The 17,523-nt window shown below is 41.8% G+C and overlaps 1 protein-coding gene across 2 annotated transcripts in view; it reads left to right on the top strand.

Annotated features, from left to right (window-relative positions):
* The window catches only part of WDR70 (WD repeat domain 70), a 267,755-nt gene that overhangs the window by 237,820 nt on the left and 12,412 nt on the right, over positions 1 to 17,523 (top strand). For both annotated transcript variants that reach the window (XM_068990587.1, XM_068990588.1), the window contains 4 exons: positions 7,663 to 7,763; positions 10,183 to 10,262; positions 12,050 to 12,166; positions 14,182 to 14,344. In XM_068990587.1, the coding sequence (XP_068846688.1) occupies positions 7,663 to 7,763; positions 10,183 to 10,262; positions 12,050 to 12,166; positions 14,182 to 14,344 (461 nt within the window). The remainder of the gene's footprint in view (positions 1 to 7,662; positions 7,764 to 10,182; positions 10,263 to 12,049; positions 12,167 to 14,181; positions 14,345 to 17,523) is intronic.

Here is a 17,523-nt window from a genome sequence, read left to right as displayed (position 1 = left end):
TAACACAGCCCTGAAGGAGAAACATACTGGACTCCATAAAATGTCAAAAAAAGAGAGAGGTTGATTTTGTAGATAGGTCAATTTTGTCGATGTTCAAAATGACACATTATTCTTTATAACATGTATAAACATATAAGACAGCAATGACAGGGCTCTGCTGTCCAACTCCAGCACCACACCACTCCCCACCGAGAGAAGACCAAGTAAAGGACTTCGTGTCTTGTAGGAGTTTCTATGGCAGACTTCCCTCTTCCAACCAGAATTTGATGAGTGCTCTTTGGTAACAAGTTTTCCAGCTGTTCCATCAGAATTCTGGCCAGACTTTCACAATTCATATTAGTGTGGGAAACAAAGAGTTACCTCATAGTCCCAGGATAGTGTTTTCCCCTTTTCTGGAGTGCTAGATCATCTTGTATGATGAGGGGTTTAGAGACCCCCCACAAAGGGCTCAATAAAAGAGTATAATGTGTAACACTTCTTTACCTATACTATATTAAAACAAATAGTGCTTTACATATCCTGTGTAGTTGGTTCATCTCTGAGGACTCAGGTTCTCCTACAGTTTTTTGGTTTTACATGCTTGATGATTTCTAAGATCTGATCATATATATCTTCTGCCTAGTAGTTAGTTAGGGACTTAAAGCTGTATCCATTTGTGCTTTGTTTATTTACATAAAGAAAAGATTTATGCTTATTATCTTTATGCCCATCTCAAACTATTGCCAAATGAAGAAAGGTAAAGTGGTCTGGGTCTGTGTGGATTTGATCGAGAGAGATGGCCTTAGGCAGTGCTTCCCAGGCTTTTCACAGCCTGGTGCTCATAACAGAAGGTACTGTGTGATATTACAGACAGACCCACTCTGTGCTGGTGCTGACTTGCCTGAGGCTATAGCGCCCCAGCCCGTCTCAGCCCCCCAGGACTCCATGTCTCGGCACACTTGGTCCATCCTGTGCCCACCAATAGGGAGTTCTGTGAGAATTTTGGGGATGTGCCTGCAGTGAGTGCTTCTAGGTGGGTATTTGCCTTGACCCACCGCTGGTGTCACTCACCCTGGGGACTCTAACTTCCCTCCACCTATTTGTTTCCTGCTCCTAGACTGTCATTAATCAAAATAATTATCAGATTTCTTCAGTCATTATTTGTGCTTTTTTTTTCTGCCTTTGTAAGTTCTTCTCAAATAGCAGACTGGAGCAAACTGACATTTAGTGTTTTGAATTAGATGAAGAAGATTGTATTTAATTTTCTTACCCAAGAGACCTTCCATTTTCTCTGAGAACTTTTTCTCGTGATGAAATTCTTTAGGCAAATTTATTATCAGCTACAGATGTGATTCATTTTGTGCCAAGGACAATTACCAGTTTCCAGATTTTTACTGCTTTAACAGTTACCTTAATTTTAGACCAGAGTCTGTAAATAAACTGACTTTAATAAATGTATTTTCCATGAGTTTGATAGGACTTAATTTGATAATTAAATGCCAGTTTTCAAAAAGTTTTCACCAGGGCTTCCCTGGTGGCTCAGATGGTAAAGAATCTGCCTGCAATGCAGGCGACCCGGCTTTGATCCCTGGGAAGATCCCCTGGAGAAGGAAATGGCAACCCACTCCAATATTCTTGCCTAGAGATTTCCATGGACAGAGGAGGCTGGCTGCGGTCCATGGGGTCCCAAAGAGTCAGACAACTGAGCTAGTGACATTTTCACTTTCTTTTCAAAAAGCATAATCTGTGCATCTGTACCAGATATTTATGGCAGGTATAGAGCAACACTTTTCCTTGTTTGCTTGTTTTCAACAATCATTACATTTATAAAAGTGCCACAAAATTTTCTTTTCACCATTGGGCTTCTGTCTGGTTTATCAGAGAGAGAATTGTTTCGGGCAGGGAAGAAGGGAGATTAAGAAGATTTTCAGCGAAGAGTGACAATTGCTACCTGTCTGGCCCTCTGATGGAACTTCCTTAGAGTTGGAGGAATGTGGAGGGGAAAAAATGGATAGGCACGTGCTCACTTAGAAGAGCAGAGAAAATGTCTTTAATCATTTTTGTTCGAGGGGTGTCTCCGTGAAGATCAGGTGGGTGTTGAGGAGTCTTATTTATTGTAGACAAAGGTTTACTCAGCAGGTTTGCTTCCTGAACTTGAAAGGAGTGAAACTAAGCCTGATGGCCCAAGCATACTGCAAAATAATCCAAGTTTGGGAAAAGCAAGGCTTTAGGAGGACAAGACAGATAACCTGGAAAAGTTTAAAGCATTCCTACCTGACTCTTCTACCTACCTGGTTCAGTATTTTAATGTGGAAAGCAATTTTTCTTTCTCTGTGAAATAAAGCTTGGGTTTGTGCAAATCCAAAGAAAATGTTTTCACCAGTACCTTTCCATTTTCTTCTGCCTTCTTTTTCTTCGTTGTGGACTCACATCTCGATCTGTGTTCTTAAACTTGGGCATCAGCATATACATGGCCTTTCAGATGTATTGGGCAGTCCTGAGGGCGTGCACGACCATGAGACTGCCTCTACACACATGTGCAAAACTGTGAAAGTCCCCTTCACAGAAATGTGTGAGGCTCTTACCTTTGAAAATTTTGGAAAATACTTCTCCCAAGGAATCTCTGAGTTAGCTTATCCATTCTTGTACTGTATGACAAAAACCAAACATGAAAAAACCAGATGGAGTTTCTTTTACAGTGTGGGTCAGCAGCTGGGAAGGATCAGGAAAGGGTGTTTCATCATAATCATGTTTAAGATATAAAATTAGGAAGGGTGCTGGGCTTCTTTTAGCGTGTGAAGTTGAATAAGGGCGGTGTTTGGATATGTGCATTACTGACGCCTAAGATGTTCTGCAGGCATTGATTTCTTTTATAGTAACATTTGTGAACTGGGCAGTAGCAGGCTTTTTCTTTTATGATTTTAGTAATATCATCTGCTTTTTAGTATAAACTTGCTAGGACTTCTTCTGAGTTAGGTAGGTTTGGAGATTATTTAAAATCTGCAGCGTCTTTTCCTTCCCATCTTCTAAAACAGAGCTTTGCATAATTAGGAGGTATAAAGGAATGAGCGTGGGAGTCGGGAAAACCTCCCTGAGCATCCCAGCTCCTCTGTGTACAAGTTTTCTGTGACCTTGAGAATGTTACCCTGCTTCCTGCAAGCCTCAGTTTCTTCTTCTTGTGAAATCGAGGTGAGATCATTAGTTTTGTAGTGTTGTGAGGAGTCAACTACTTTTATAACATAAAGTTGCAGATAACCTGATAGTTCCTTTCCTCCCGTGTCCTAAAATACAAATTCATTTCTCTCATTGATTTCTTCCTCTTTTTATTTGCTTCCATCACATCAAGTAAACCAAAAAACCACAGCAATAAATTATTTGGGGTTTTTATGGCGGTTTTACTTTTGCAGAGGGGTAATTCCAAAGTTCCTGTTTTGGAATCTTGACACTGCTTTTTGTACACGGAGTGTTTCTTCTTCTCTGCTCCACCCCCCTCTCTTTTCTTTGGCTTCTGCAGAGAAGAAAGCTCTCTATGTTGAGCACTTTAAAGTCTGGTTACTGCCCTGTCATCTTGCTTACGATCTCTAGCACCAGTTACTCTCTGGCTGCTGCTAGAGCTGAGTACTTTGGAGGCAGACTACGGTTCCTCTGCACCGCCAAATTATCTAAAATGACAGTAGCTTTTGGTTCAAAAAGCTAAACTTAATTTTATGTTGGCACGGGGTTCAGTTTAAGCAGCTCGGGGAAGCCAGTGATGGTTCCACAATGCTTTAGTAAGATGAAGTGGATCAGGGTAAGAATAAAATCCTTGATCAACTTAATAAAGCAAATCATTATATTTAAAATATGCAGACTAACTTCAGAATCTAGTTCTTGGCAGTCCAGTGCTTTCTCTTTGGTCCGTGTAGATCTCCTGTCATGATGGTTCCCTCTGGTCCTTTAATTCAGATGTGTTCTCTGCCCTCCATTCGCTGTCTTACTCAGTAAATCTGTCCGTCTGAATGTGGCAAGCCCCCAGCCGCAGAAGTACCTCTTCAAGAACAGAGGATGGTGGATGAAGTGAATGCACTCTTTCTAAGTAGCTGTAGCTCATTTGTCTTACGATAGCTCCTTGGGCTTCTAGCAGGCACGTGTCCCATTGTTGTTATGTAAAACCCAGTATGTGTGTTTGACAAGTTAGCAGCGGGGCAGCTCTGCTTGCTCCCCAGCCTTGCTGCTGTCTCAGCGATTGTTTGGTTTGGCAGATGGCCAGCTCTCTGCTATAAGATGCATTTCCTTGACAGGACAAAGTGTGGAGCCGCATTAGCTGCAAAGTTTACGAAGGTTAGCTAAACACACACAATAAATATTAATAAACAAAAAAAAAAGCCCACCCACCTTTGACTTTGAATTCTGTTTCTACATTCAATGTTTTGGAATCCGGGTAGTATTTGATTAATAACCAGTCTTAGGGTAATTGAGCCTTAAGTATCTTTTGCCTAACTCGGACTGCTCCCAGCACCCTCATTGGGTGCTTGGTGGCTCACCACCGCAGTGAATGGCGCTCTGGAATGACTGTTTAGTTCGAGGGGGCTCACTTGCCTTCTCCTTCCTTCCGTGTAAAAAGGAGGGTAAACGAGCTTCTCCATGAGAGCTTGTGCTGCCCAGTCACGTGCGTGTGAGGGCGCAGGAGGGAAAGACTGAGAGCGGGAATAGAGATGCAGTGCCCTGAGCTTGGACTCCCTGGAAAGCAGTCAGACGTTGGTCTGTTGGCCCAGCCATTGCCTCTCTCTAACATTTACACCCTCAGCGTAGACGGAGAGGGTAACAGTAACCTGCTGCCCCTGGAAACTGCCTGTTTGGCTGGTGTCTTGGAATTTATCAGGCCTATGTTGTGGATCTTTTCCAATTCTGTACCCTGCTCGCTTGACAACATATTTGAGAACCAGTAATCTTAGACTGCTTAGCCAGACCTCTAGAGAACCAAGGAAGGAAAATAACTTTAGTACTATGTCCTTAAAATTGTCCTGGGGCCAATTATGGCAGCTGAGATTTCTAAAGACCCTTGAGAGCCCCTCTCACTGTCTTCTCTTGCCCCTCTGGCTCTTGTTCATCCCTCTTTTCTGGCCCACACTGGGGGGAACTAACCCTCTGTGTTTGTATGATACTTGAGTGTAATAAAAATCTGGAGGAATCAAATTATTTCTCATAGGCAGTAATGATTTTAACTTGAAAATTGTCTGTCTCCAACCCCACCTAGCAAAGTAATCTATTTAGGTTGGATGAGTTGTAACTTTTAATTCATTCCTGCAGCAAATATTTATTATCAGACGCTAATCTAGGCACTTGAGATCCTTGGCCACACAAAACAGACCAAAAGCAGCCTGTATAGAACATGTATTCTAGTAGGGGAGGCAGACAGGAAGCGTCTGTGCGTGCGTGTTTAGTCTCTTCAGTGTGTCCGCCCCCGCGCGACCCCACGGACCGTAGCCTGCCAGGCTGCTCTTATCTGTGGGGTTCTCCAGGCAAGAATGCTGGAGTGGGTTGCTGTGCCCTCGTTCAGGGGATCTTCCCGACCAAGGGATCAAACCCACATCTCTTGGGTCTCCTGCATTGACAGGAGGTCCTTTACCACTAGTGCCACCTGGGAAGCCCAGACAATAAGCATAATGAACAGTAAGTTATATATTATGTTAGACGCACGATTAACAGTAAGTTGTATGTTATGTTAAAAGGTGACACATGCTATGAAAACGAGGAAAATCAGGGGAGTTGTGTGGTGCAGTTTCAAATAGGGTGGTCTGAATAGTGATGAGTTAAGCCAAGACTTGAAGGAGATGAATATTGGCTTGGATGAGCTTATTCTAGCTTCAATGTGAAGTTGTTTGTGACTCTTTTCAAGTTTCCACATACCTGACCTTGATCGTCTAGAGATTTCCAGTAGTCTAGGCCTGGTTCTCACATTAGTCTCAGCGACGGAGCACCTTGTAGTCAGGCTGTGCTTTGCAGACCATGAACTATTGATAAGCTTAATTCCATCTTACCAACAAGGCAGTTTTGTTGGGAGAAAAGTGTGACTTTTTCTACACATGCACTGTAAAGTAAGTTTCATGAGCACATGCACGAAGGTGACAGTAACCTTACCCCCTAGTTGTTAAACTTTAATTTACTGCTTTCACATTTTACTGAAAAAATATGATTTACTATTTTCAAGTTTTCCTATTAATATTCACTCACCATTGTATATGTTTTATCATCTTTTAGCACTTGCTAGTAGACATTGAGTAGCAGATACTATAGGTTTAAAAAAAATTGTGGGATGAAAACTTAAAATTGTACAAACCTGCCTGTTTACCTTAATTTTCCCCCTGATGGTAGGATAAACACAGCACTCTGGTTTGATTTTTTCAATAGAACATCTCAACCCTGTTCAGCCGTGTTAGAACCACTATTCTGGAATATTGTCAGACATGAATTAGAAGCTCTGCAGACACTTTCACATTTCTTACATTTCTCTGTTAGTTTCTCAGAATCTCAGAGTGGGCTTTGTAGCCATTTAACTACGTGCATTTTTTTTTTTTTAAACCAGTCAAGTGGAAGCCAGAATTTCTGTCAAAAGGGATTGCAGAAATTACCAGATATTCCATCTTAACAAAAGAACTAGACGGTTGGGGAGAAGAAGCCAAAAAAAATTCAGCCCAAGGTAGATTTAGAAGACAGAAATTCCATGATTTACATTTTAATATTAGAACGTAACATGGCAATATCTAATTGTACCCTTTCCTATTAGTCCTTATACGTTACTTGGCACATGAGAGATTCCTAATAATCACTGAATTAATGTTTCCACTCATTTCTTGTTCTATCACAGTGAGATCTGCAGAACCCAACATGTGGTATTTCTGCCTACCGACCTTAGCCTCCTTCCCCGCCACCCCTTAATTCTGTCCCTGCCATCTCTTCCACCTCTGCCCTCTTATTTCAGCAAAAATTAAAAACAGATTGTAGTTCTCACTGGGAACTTTCAGTTCTTTCTGACCCCAGAACAGCAGTTATTTTCCTCACCAGTAATGATTCACAGGAGCATAGCTTCTTCCAGTGAAGCTTCTCCTAACCTGCTTTTCGTTCAGATTAACATCACATCTTTATATTCCATATCTCTGTTTTACTTCTGCTATTGTCCTGCTGGTTAATCTCACAGATAGGGAAATATTATTCATAGTTCACAAATGTGTGTTGTTCCTGAGAAAGCTTTATGAGATTTGGATCTTTGTAAACTAAAAATAGTAACCACCTGGCCTCAATATGCTATCCAGAGGGGCATACTGTGTGCATAAAAGCATGAATCGCTGAGATCTAAATCTGCTTCACTGGTAAAATGAACCACATTATGTGGGTTCAGCATTCCGAGATGCCAGCCTCACATGACAGCGGAGCTGGGAAGGCCCAGCTTCGTGGTTTTGATGCTGTCCGAAAAGGAGAGGAGAGAAGGCAGGAAGGGGGCAGCTTTTATATTTCTATAGAGTGTCGCAGAGGTAATATGTGATAGAGCAGAACTCAGTGGTTTGGAAGAAAATGCCCTAAAAGCTACAAGTCATCATCAGGGTGACATTCAGTTTGGTAAACTAGCCATCCAAGTACCAGCAGAGTCTTCTTTCCCTTTATTTGTGCCGCATTTAGACGATTCCCATGCCCTTTCCTTTCTAGAGCGTTGTCCGCTGCCTGTGGCACCCAAAGCTGAACCAGATCATGGTGGGGACTGGAAACGGGCTGGCCAAAGTCTACTATGACCCCAGCAAGAGTCAGAGGTATTTCATAAGTGTTGCCGGTTTGAGATGGATGACAACAACTGGGGGGAGGGCTTTTTTTTCACCCCTGCTTTTATTTATTTCCCTCTTTGATGGGGAGCCACCCTTTTAGAAAATGCAGCTGGCCCAGAGTAAAGCCTCAAACTCCTCATATTGTGCATTAAAGTGGATTTAGATAGCTCCTTGATCCATAGAGAATTCAAAGTGAAAGTTTCCTGGGGATTTGCAGTTCTTTAGCTGAAATGTTGAGTGCAAGGGGGGGAAAGGCCTGCCCACTCTGCATACCACCCTGGACAGTGGCATTAACAGTGATGCATGTAAGGGATTAGCAGAGCAGGGAACGAACCACTCACAGGAAATGGAACCGGTTTGTCTGTTTTGTTCCCTTTCTGTTTGGGCTTTTCTCAGGTACCGTTTGGATGTTTGGCAGAGTTGTACTCTGCCAGCAGAGGAGGACACCACAGACAGTGTCCCCTTCTACCCCACATCTGGCCAATTGCCAAATTTAAGCATACCAGTGTGTTTCAAGGACCTAGAAAACTCATTGGAGGCTCAGTCAGTCCCTCAGTTATTTCTCTTTTCCTTGGGCACAAAGGTAAATGTGTCACCATCCAAAAGAGATGGTCTGTTTCTCTCTATGAAGATACAGTAAGTGATTAGCTAGCTGTTTCTTTAGAATATCTATTACAAAATTCCATATGCTAAATATACTGGGGTCCCCCCATAAACCTGTTGTGGGGTCCCACATTCTTCTAGGGGGAAAGGAAGCCTGTCCTCTATTAGTGAATATTTATTGACTATAGTTTGGCTCTGCATAGAAGCAGACAGTCCTGTTTCCTTCAGAATTTTCTGGAATTGGAACCTTTGCCCTATAAAATAAAATTATATATTGTGGTCTTTAAGAACAAATAGGATTTTGTTTGTTATTTAATAAAGAAATTAAAAATACTAATGTAAGGATGAAAGGAAGGGGTCCATTTTACTTGAGAAAATGATGAACCCCATTTTTTTTTTTTTTTTAGCTGGGGGAAAACTATTCTTTATTATGCATTTCCATATGCATTAAGTCTTAATTTTATCTTTCCAATATATTTGCAATATAAACGCTTTTGTATGTAATTTTATACTTAAGGAAGCTAAAGCCCAGGGGGATAAAATGGATTGCCCAAAGCAAATGGAATTCAGTGTGAATTCTTACCATCTGAAGGCTCCTTCTTTTGTGGTCAGAGCCCTGTTTTGTTTTTTTTTTATTCTTACTACTATTAATAGAATTTACTTTTTAGAGCAGTTTTTTTTTTGCATAATATATTCTTAGCTACATCCCATAATTTTTTTTTTAATTTTAAAATCTTTAATTCTTACATGTGTTCCCAAACATGAACCCCCCTCCCACCTCCCTCCCCATAACATCTCAGTGGGTCATCCCCATGCACCAACCCCAAGCATGCTGTATCCTGCGTCAGACATGGACTGGCAATTCAATTCTTACATGATAGTATACATGATAGAATGCCATTCTCCAAAATCATCCCACCCTCTCCCTCTCCCTCTGAGTCCAAAAGTCCGTTATACACAGCTGTGTCTTTTTTCCTGTCTTGCATACAGGGTCGTCATTGCCATCTTTCTAAATTCCATATATATATGTTAGTATACTGTATTGGTGTTTTTCTTTCTGGCTTACTTCACTCTGTATAATCGGCTCCAGTTTCATCCATCTCATCAGAACTGATTCAAATGAATTCTTTTTAACGGCTGAGTAATACTCCATTGTGTATATGTACCACAGATGAACCCCATTTGATAGCACCCTTTAGAAGGCACTATCTTTGGACTCTTTTAAAAAATTTACTTACTTGTATTTGTCTCTCCTAAAAGGGATACTCATTGTTGCTAAGGAGAGTGAAACATTCTAAGCACACTTTTGGTTAATCCCACACATTCTTGGGCTGTAGTCCCTTGGCAATCCTGCCAAGATGACTTGGATCCAGACACTTGTACTCTTGTATTTGAGATGTGGACAAATGCCACTTGGGCTGTAGACCACCCAGGTTGCTTTCATCTGAGCCATAAACTAAAATTTGAACCCTGTGACCTTTAGGGTGAAAAGGTTGATTAATGTTAATATCTCTTTAAGATCTTAATTTTAGGTTATTTCTATAGATTTTTTAAGCTAGCCTTTTGTTTTCCAGTTACCTTTCTAACCCTCTCACACAGTAGTAACCACTGATGCAAAGACTTGCCTTCCCATATGTTTAATCTCTTATCACCAAGGGCTCCATCTGTTGCCAGTCCTTAGAAAGTCAAGGACTTGGTGAGTTGGTGTGTACAGTGTGTTCCTGAAAAGTGTCTAATGCTTTTGACATTGACTTTCTGTTTCTAAGACCAAATAAAGGAAATAATTTGCTTTAACTCCTCTCAGGGGAGCGAAATTATGTGTAGTTAAAACCCAGCGGAAGGCGAAGCAAGCAGAGACTCTAACCCAGGACTACATCATCACCCGTAAGTTGTTAGCATGGTCTCTCTGTCACGCATCTGTCTTCTGTTCTAGTGTGCTGTTGATCTCATGGCTTTAGAGACAGAAAAAGCCCTCCAAGTTCAGGCATATATTAAAAAATACCCTATTCACGTGTTTAGGATGGGGAGTCATGTAATCGCAAACTCCTTCAGCTTCTGTGACTCATCACAGAGACAGGGTTACTTCATGTAACTTTCAACTCCAAAAGGAAGAGCCTAAATTCTGTGACCCTGTGACAGATTGATCCAGAGACCTTCAGATGTAAAATGAACTATCTGAGGTACAATCAGAAATCTTATCAGGACAGGGCAGCGTCTCTCAGCTTTGTCACACAGCTTTGTTAATCTGATAGACTTTTGTTTCCCAGAGTCACAGTCTCAGACCTGCCAAGGGTAGCGGCTAGAAACATCTCAGATGCAATAGCAATTGCTGTTAGCAGGTGTCCCTGTGGACTTTCTCAGTGGCTCAGTCTCAAGCCCAGGGGGCGCTGCACTGCTGGGTTTTCTCCCTGGTGGTGGGTCTTGTATAAAACCAAGTCCCTTGGAGCTGGTGATGAGTAAAAAGATCCCATGGCATTTTTTTTGCAAGAATAGAAGTGTTAAAGTCAGTGTCAGAAGCAGTCTAGCTCATGTAATTACACATGGCCTACTTAAATTCCTGCAGTCGTTTGAAGTGAAAAGCTATTTTTCCCTCTCCTAAAAATACTGTTGTGTCATATTGCCCAACAGAGTGATGGGTGGCTGTGTTTCTCAGCTCCCCTAACTCAAGGCAGGCATATTTACTGGTGAGTGATACGGTCCTGGCCCAGGCTGGCAGTGTGCATTGAGGATGGCAGGTACTAGAAGTGTTTTTCAGGTGTTATAGCTATTTCTGTCATTTACATTATAAATTTCCTTTAAACCCTTATTATTATTTTAATTCTCCCCCAGTTTTCTCTTTTAAAGAAGTTCTAATTTGCACATAAACATTCAAAGACATTATTCTGGTACTTTTTGTGGCATAAATAGATATTTAATTATTTCCCCAGTAGTCCTCCCCTCTCCACCAGAATATGACACTGTTTCCCTCATAAATTTGTATTTTCTTTAATATTCTGAAACTTAATTCTGACATTGAGTGAACAACCAAGAGCAATTGGACAGATGTTACTCTCTGATTTTTATTTTTTTGTCGACCACATTGAAAAAGGAATAAGTCCCTGTTAAGTCACCACGTCAGGAGATTCAGTCACCTCTGTGCATTCAAGACAGCCTCTCTCCCAGTTTCTGTGGGATAAGTGTCCCTCCCTTCTGGTTGTTCAGTGTTGTCAACCATTCCTGAGAGGTGGTCACATTTCAGAAATGTGTGAAGTGATTCCAGTGTTTATGAGGCCTCTGAGGAGACCGAGGCTGACAGCAAGCTGTTGGCATTATTCACGTTTGGGTCCTGTAAGAAAAAAAGTAAGAGGCAGTCCCATTAAGTGTTTCTTGTCAAAACCACAGAAGTTAAGTTTAACTGCTGCCCATGGTCTGGTACATGGGGAGCCTCATCAGTGTTTCCGTGACGGTATTTGACAGTATTTCCTGAGCGCCATTAGTTGCCAGGAGAGGTGAACAGTGTGTCTGGTCTCAAATGAAATTGGCTAATTGGTTGCAGTAACACTGTCTTTTATTATTAGATGAAGGCCGTCATTACGACTTCCATTTCATTTACATTTAGTCATGCTCTAGCTATGTTTTTGGATGGAAGGGTTATTATCATAATGAAATTTTTCAACTGTGACTTCTCCTAGCTCATGCCTTGCCTATGTTCCGCGAACCTCGCCAACGGAGTACACGGAAACAGCTGGAGAAGGACAGACTGGATCCCCTGAAGTCTCACAAACCCGAACCTCCTGTCGCAGGCCCAGGTGACTGATCTAGCTAGTGACCCACAGAGGGGGTCATTGAGGGCCAGGGTGGGGTAATCGAGACAGAACTTGGAAGATCTTTTGGGCCTGGATACCTGTCTTCAGAGATTTTTACTAAATAGGATTTTTCAAACACCTTCTTTTAGCCTCAGAACTTTTTGCTTGAAGAACTGATGCAGAAGCCCAGTGCATAAAACTGATGCAAATGGAGCTGCTGTGCTGAAGCAGAGAGAAAGCCCAGAGCCCTTTCTTCTTGGTCTCCAAGTCCTTTAGGTGACCTCACTGGAGCTCTGGGGCTCCTTGGAACTCAGTGTTTAAGTCACTGCTCACCATACTGGCTTAAAATTCAACACTGAATACTTTGGCCGAAATTTAGGCTGGATTAGAGTTCACAAAAGGCAGAAAGAGGCCATCATTTAGTTCTGCGTTGTTAAAATAGAGCTGCCCATCTCCCTAGAAGATGAATAAAAATCCTTAGAGTTTCTAAGAAAGTAAGGCCAGAAGAAAGCAAGGCAGCGTCGGCCATCATACAGCCGCAGCTTTACTAGAATCCCGTTCTCTGTTATCAACTGCACAGTCTCCATTTGTTCTAGGTTCATAAGCTTATATCACTTATGACTTGTTTATTCATCTGAACCTGACCTCTGGACCTCTGTGTCTTTGGCCTGCCCCTTTAGCATTGAAAAAAATCTCCTATACCAGTCTCAGTTTTTTCCCCATTTTCTCTGCCATCGTCCTCTAATCAGAATTCCTGTATAATATTCTTGCCTGGATTATTAAAAAGCCCTTGTAACTAGGTACTGTCTCAGCTCTCTCTCCTCACTGCTACCTGCATTCGTCTTACAGCTTTTATTCCCAATTCCTGTAGTTTTCATATTGCTGCTGCCCCCACATCTTCAGAAGCTGTGCACTGTCCAGGTGCGTGCCCAGAGATTCAGTTCTCTACAGTCTGACTCTCAGCCGTGTTTGAGCTTTACACCTCACCTCTCTCCTGCTCCAATCTTCTGATATGACTGTTGGTTCATTCCTGCCCCCAAATGCCCTTTGAACTTCCCTCTTTCTGTACTTTTGTATTTGAACTATTCCGTTCATTGAAAATAACCTTCTCTGTCTTCTGACTTCTCCCAAATTGGATGTATTTCTTCCTATTGATCCCCTTCCTGCATCAGCCTGAAGAGTTCTTTTCTTCTTCTGAGTGCTACTGATGTAAAGTTACTGGCCATACACATTCTCTGGCAATTATTTCCTGCCTGATGAAATTACTCTTTTAGTGTTACTTGACTTTTCATGTGGTGTTTTGTCTTTTTTTCTCTTTTTAACCTCCTTGAAAAGTCATATGTCTTTTGAGTACTGGGAACCAGGCTAGCAGTTGAGGGTTCAGTGGGGAACAAATTCCTGCCCAGGTGAAGCTTCCTGTCGAGAGCCATTACATATAGTAAAATAATGTCAATCAGTCTATTCATCTTACTTGTTTTCTTTCCTACAAGGTCCTTGGAAGATGGCAAGCCCTAAGATATTCTTGTTTAAAACTAAAATAGCATCTAATGATTGTTGGTTATTTTTATTAATTGAATTTCATGTATTCATGCCTGAAGAATTTTTTAAGGCATATACATGGCAAACTGTTTGTATTTCTTCCTACATTGCTGTCATTGTGTAAATTAGGCAACTAAAGCATAATAAAAACATGTCTGTATTTTAAAATATTATGGGGAAGTTGAGCTTTGGTGATGTTCCACTTTGGTTGTGATTACCTTAAATGAAAGCAGAAAGGACGATACTCAAGTACTCTCAAGTGTGCTTCAAACCAAAGTCTGTAGAAGCCCCAGAATGCTTAAAACCTTGATTCTTCATGGAATGTCAAAAATCAGGTCAATCTGAATCCCTGACCCTACCCTGTCATTCGTTTAACCTGTAACCTGGGCAGCCAGCAGTGAAAGATTTTCAACCTTGTCAGATAAACCCAGACTGTATGCTCACTCTGTTCCTGATTTGTTTTCTTCCCGTTGGAACAGGTCGTGGTGGCCGGGTTGGAACCCATGGAGGCACTCTGTCTTCATACATTGTGAAGAACATTGCTTTGGACAAAACTGACGACAGCAATCCCCGGGAAGCCATTTTGCGGCATGCCAAGGCGGCTGAGGACAACCCATACTGGGTTTCTCCAGCATACTCCAAGTAAGGAACCAGCCTTTTAAAATAGAACATTTTTTATGTTAACAAATTGGGTAGAACATAGCTTTGTGGTTCTAACCTCTCCCTTTCTTTTTTATTCTTAAGCATGAGAAATAGGCCAGGTACTAATGGTCCAGAAACATAGGCATTTGTTTATATCTGAGGACTCGAAAATTCTAAAGTTTTAAACTAGGCCACTTCCATCAGAGTTATACCAGTATTCTTGCCTGAGAAATTCCTTGGACAGAGGAGCCTGGCAGACTCCAGTCTATGAGGTCACAAGAGTCAGACATGACTGAGCACTCACACAAACCCATTATGGGGATTCCCTGGTGGCTCAGTGGTGTAGAATCCACCTGCCACTGCAGGAGACGTTGGTTTGATCCTTGGTGGGGATGATCGCCTGGAGGAGGAAATGGCAACCCACTCCAGTATTCTTGCCTGGGAAATCCCAAGGACAGAGGAGCCTAGTGGGCTACAGCCCGTGGGGTTGCAAGAGAGTCAGACACGACTTAGCGACTAGAACAACAACAAAACAACAAACCAGTTATGTGAAACTCATTCTACCTGTGATTTAAAAAAAAAGAAAGAAAAAGAAAATCACTGCCTATATGCGTTATCTTAGTTGTGAAAGTTGCTCGGTCGTGTCTGACTCTTTGCCACCCCATGTATATACAGTCCATGAAGTTCTCCAGGCCAGAATACTGGAGTGGGTAGCCATTCCCTTCTCCAAGAAATCTTCCCAACCCAGGAATTGAATCTAGATCTCCCGCATTATGGGTGAGTTCTTTACCAGCTTAGCCACCAGGGGAGCCCAAGAATACTGGAGTGGGTAGCTTATCCCTTCTCCAGGGGATCTTCCCGACCTAGGAATCAAACCAGGGTCTCTTGCATTGCAGGCAGATTCTTTATCAGCTGAGCTATAGTTAGGGTTAAAAACAGGAGAAGGAAAGAGCAACCCACTGCAGTATTCTTGCCGGGGAAATCCCACGGACAGAGGAGCCTGGCATGCTGCAGTCCCTGGGATTGTAAAGAGTCGGACACAACTTAGTGACTGAACAACAAAAAGCAAATGAAGAGGAACAGTTTGTAGGATCCATTATTGAGGATTAACTTTTATTTGTAGAGCTGGTTTGTAAGTAATACTTAACACAGGCAGAGTAGAGCCTGCCAGTTCAGATTCCCTCAGTTAGCTTAACATGGGTGAAGCTATGGTTAGACTAGTGATTAGACTTACAGAAAAATCATAAAAACTGTACAGAGAGTTGTTATATACTTTTCACTCAACCTGCCCTGATGTCAACACGTTACATGACCATAGCACATATGGTAGATTTAGTCCTAATTTTTTAAGGAATCTCCATAAATAGTCTTTTGAGCTTTGCTTTTTTTTTTTTCACTTAACAGTATAACCTGGAAATCACTGTCCATCAGTTCATAGAGTTCATTCTCATTCTTTTTCACATTCTTTTTCACAGCTGCATAGTGATCCACTATGTGGCTATACAGTGATTTATTCCGCTGCTCTCCTGTGTGCGTATTTAGATTGTTCCCAGTATTTTGCAGTTACTAACATGGTGAACTCTGGGAGTTGGTCAGGGATGCCTGGCGTGCTGTGATTCATGGGGTCGCAGAGTCGGACACGACTGAGCGGCTGAACTGAATTGAACTGAACATAGTGAATAAATTTGTGTATGTGTATTTTTGTGTTGTTAGAAGTAAATCAGCTTTTTTTGTTGATATTTTTATGTATTTCTAAAGTTTTCTCTTCGATTATGAGGAAGCTGATATTTATATGCTGGAAAAAATCCTTTATAAACCAACTCAACTTACGTGTTACACTGATACTGAGCCCCTATATGCGGATCATTATGATCTATGGATACTTTGCCTAAAAGTAAAACACACTGTCTTAGCTTGGGTTCCTTAGAAGCAGACCTTGAGAAAAAGACCCCTGTGAAGATGACTGAAGCCAAGAAAGAGTACAACATTAAACAGAGTTCCAAGAAGGGTCATTTTCCTTAGTATCCTACAGGGTGACCCTGGAGACCCTGGTCAGGGTCACAAGAACTGGAGTGCTTCACTCCAGCATCCATTAGTCATTGGTGATGGCTGGAGGTGGAACTGGGGGAGACACTTAAGGTACTTCCAACTCTCTGGGGCTCCAGCAACCTGGGGACAGTCCTCTGAAAAAAGAGATGAATACTACCGCTGTGAGTGAAAGCACCCTGCAGAAAAATGATAAAGCGGTTTGAGGGCCCCTAGTGGGGAGCATCATATCCTCTACTCTATGTGTTGAAGCAGAGCAGACTTTATTGTATGACATCAGTGGTGGATGTTCACAACATGTATGAATAACTAGACAACACAGATGGAACGTCTCTGAACGGTTAGTTGGATAATATCACAACAGCTAAGAGGGTCATATCAAGGCTGGCCAGCTAAATAGTTTGCATTTAGCCTTCATTTGTATCAAATCTGTGTGCTATAAACTAATATGTGTCAACACATCCTTGGCACTCAGATATGCTTGTGGGCTTATGGATTATGCCTCTGTTGACACTTCTGTTTCTAATGGAATAGTTATTGTCTATTACCATTAGGGATTTCTTATACTTCAAAAATTTGTTTAGAAGCATACCAAAAATTATCTGAGGAAAGAAGAGTAAACAGAGCCATAGTTTAAAATTTGCCAAACATAGTTAAGTATCATTTTGATAGTGAACTGCTCCAAACAGATGTACATACGTTTGTACACAGAGTAGATTGTTGCAGTGTCTCCACAAATATTGAAAAAATGTCATTTGCTGATTAATGATTGATATTAGCAGCATGAGCTTCCCAGGTGGTGCTAGTGGTAAAAAACCCACCTGGCCAGTGCAGAAGACATAAAAGTTGTGGGCTTGATCCCTGGGTTGGGAAGATTCCCCTGGAGGAGGGCATGGCAACCCACTCCAGTTTCTTGCCTGGAGAATCCCATGGCCCGAGCCTGGTGGTCTACAGCCTGTAGGTTGGACATAACTGAAGTGACTTAGCATGCATGCATATGTTAAAATCTTCTCTTTTTTCCCTGTGAGCTTTCTGTTTATGTCTTTTGCCCTTTTGTCTGTTGGTCTTTATATTAAGGAGCTTAACCCTTTGTGTGTCATGTAATCCAAGTATTTCTACTAGTCAGTTGCCTT

The sequence above is a fragment of the Capricornis sumatraensis genome, chromosome 18, assembly GCF_032405125.1.
Source record: "Capricornis sumatraensis isolate serow.1 chromosome 18, serow.2, whole genome shotgun sequence".
Classification (NCBI taxonomy): Eukaryota; Metazoa; Chordata; class Mammalia; order Artiodactyla; family Bovidae; genus Capricornis; species Capricornis sumatraensis.
The sequence above is the reverse complement of the archived record's forward strand: the minus strand, read 5'-3'. Positions and strand labels throughout refer to the sequence as shown.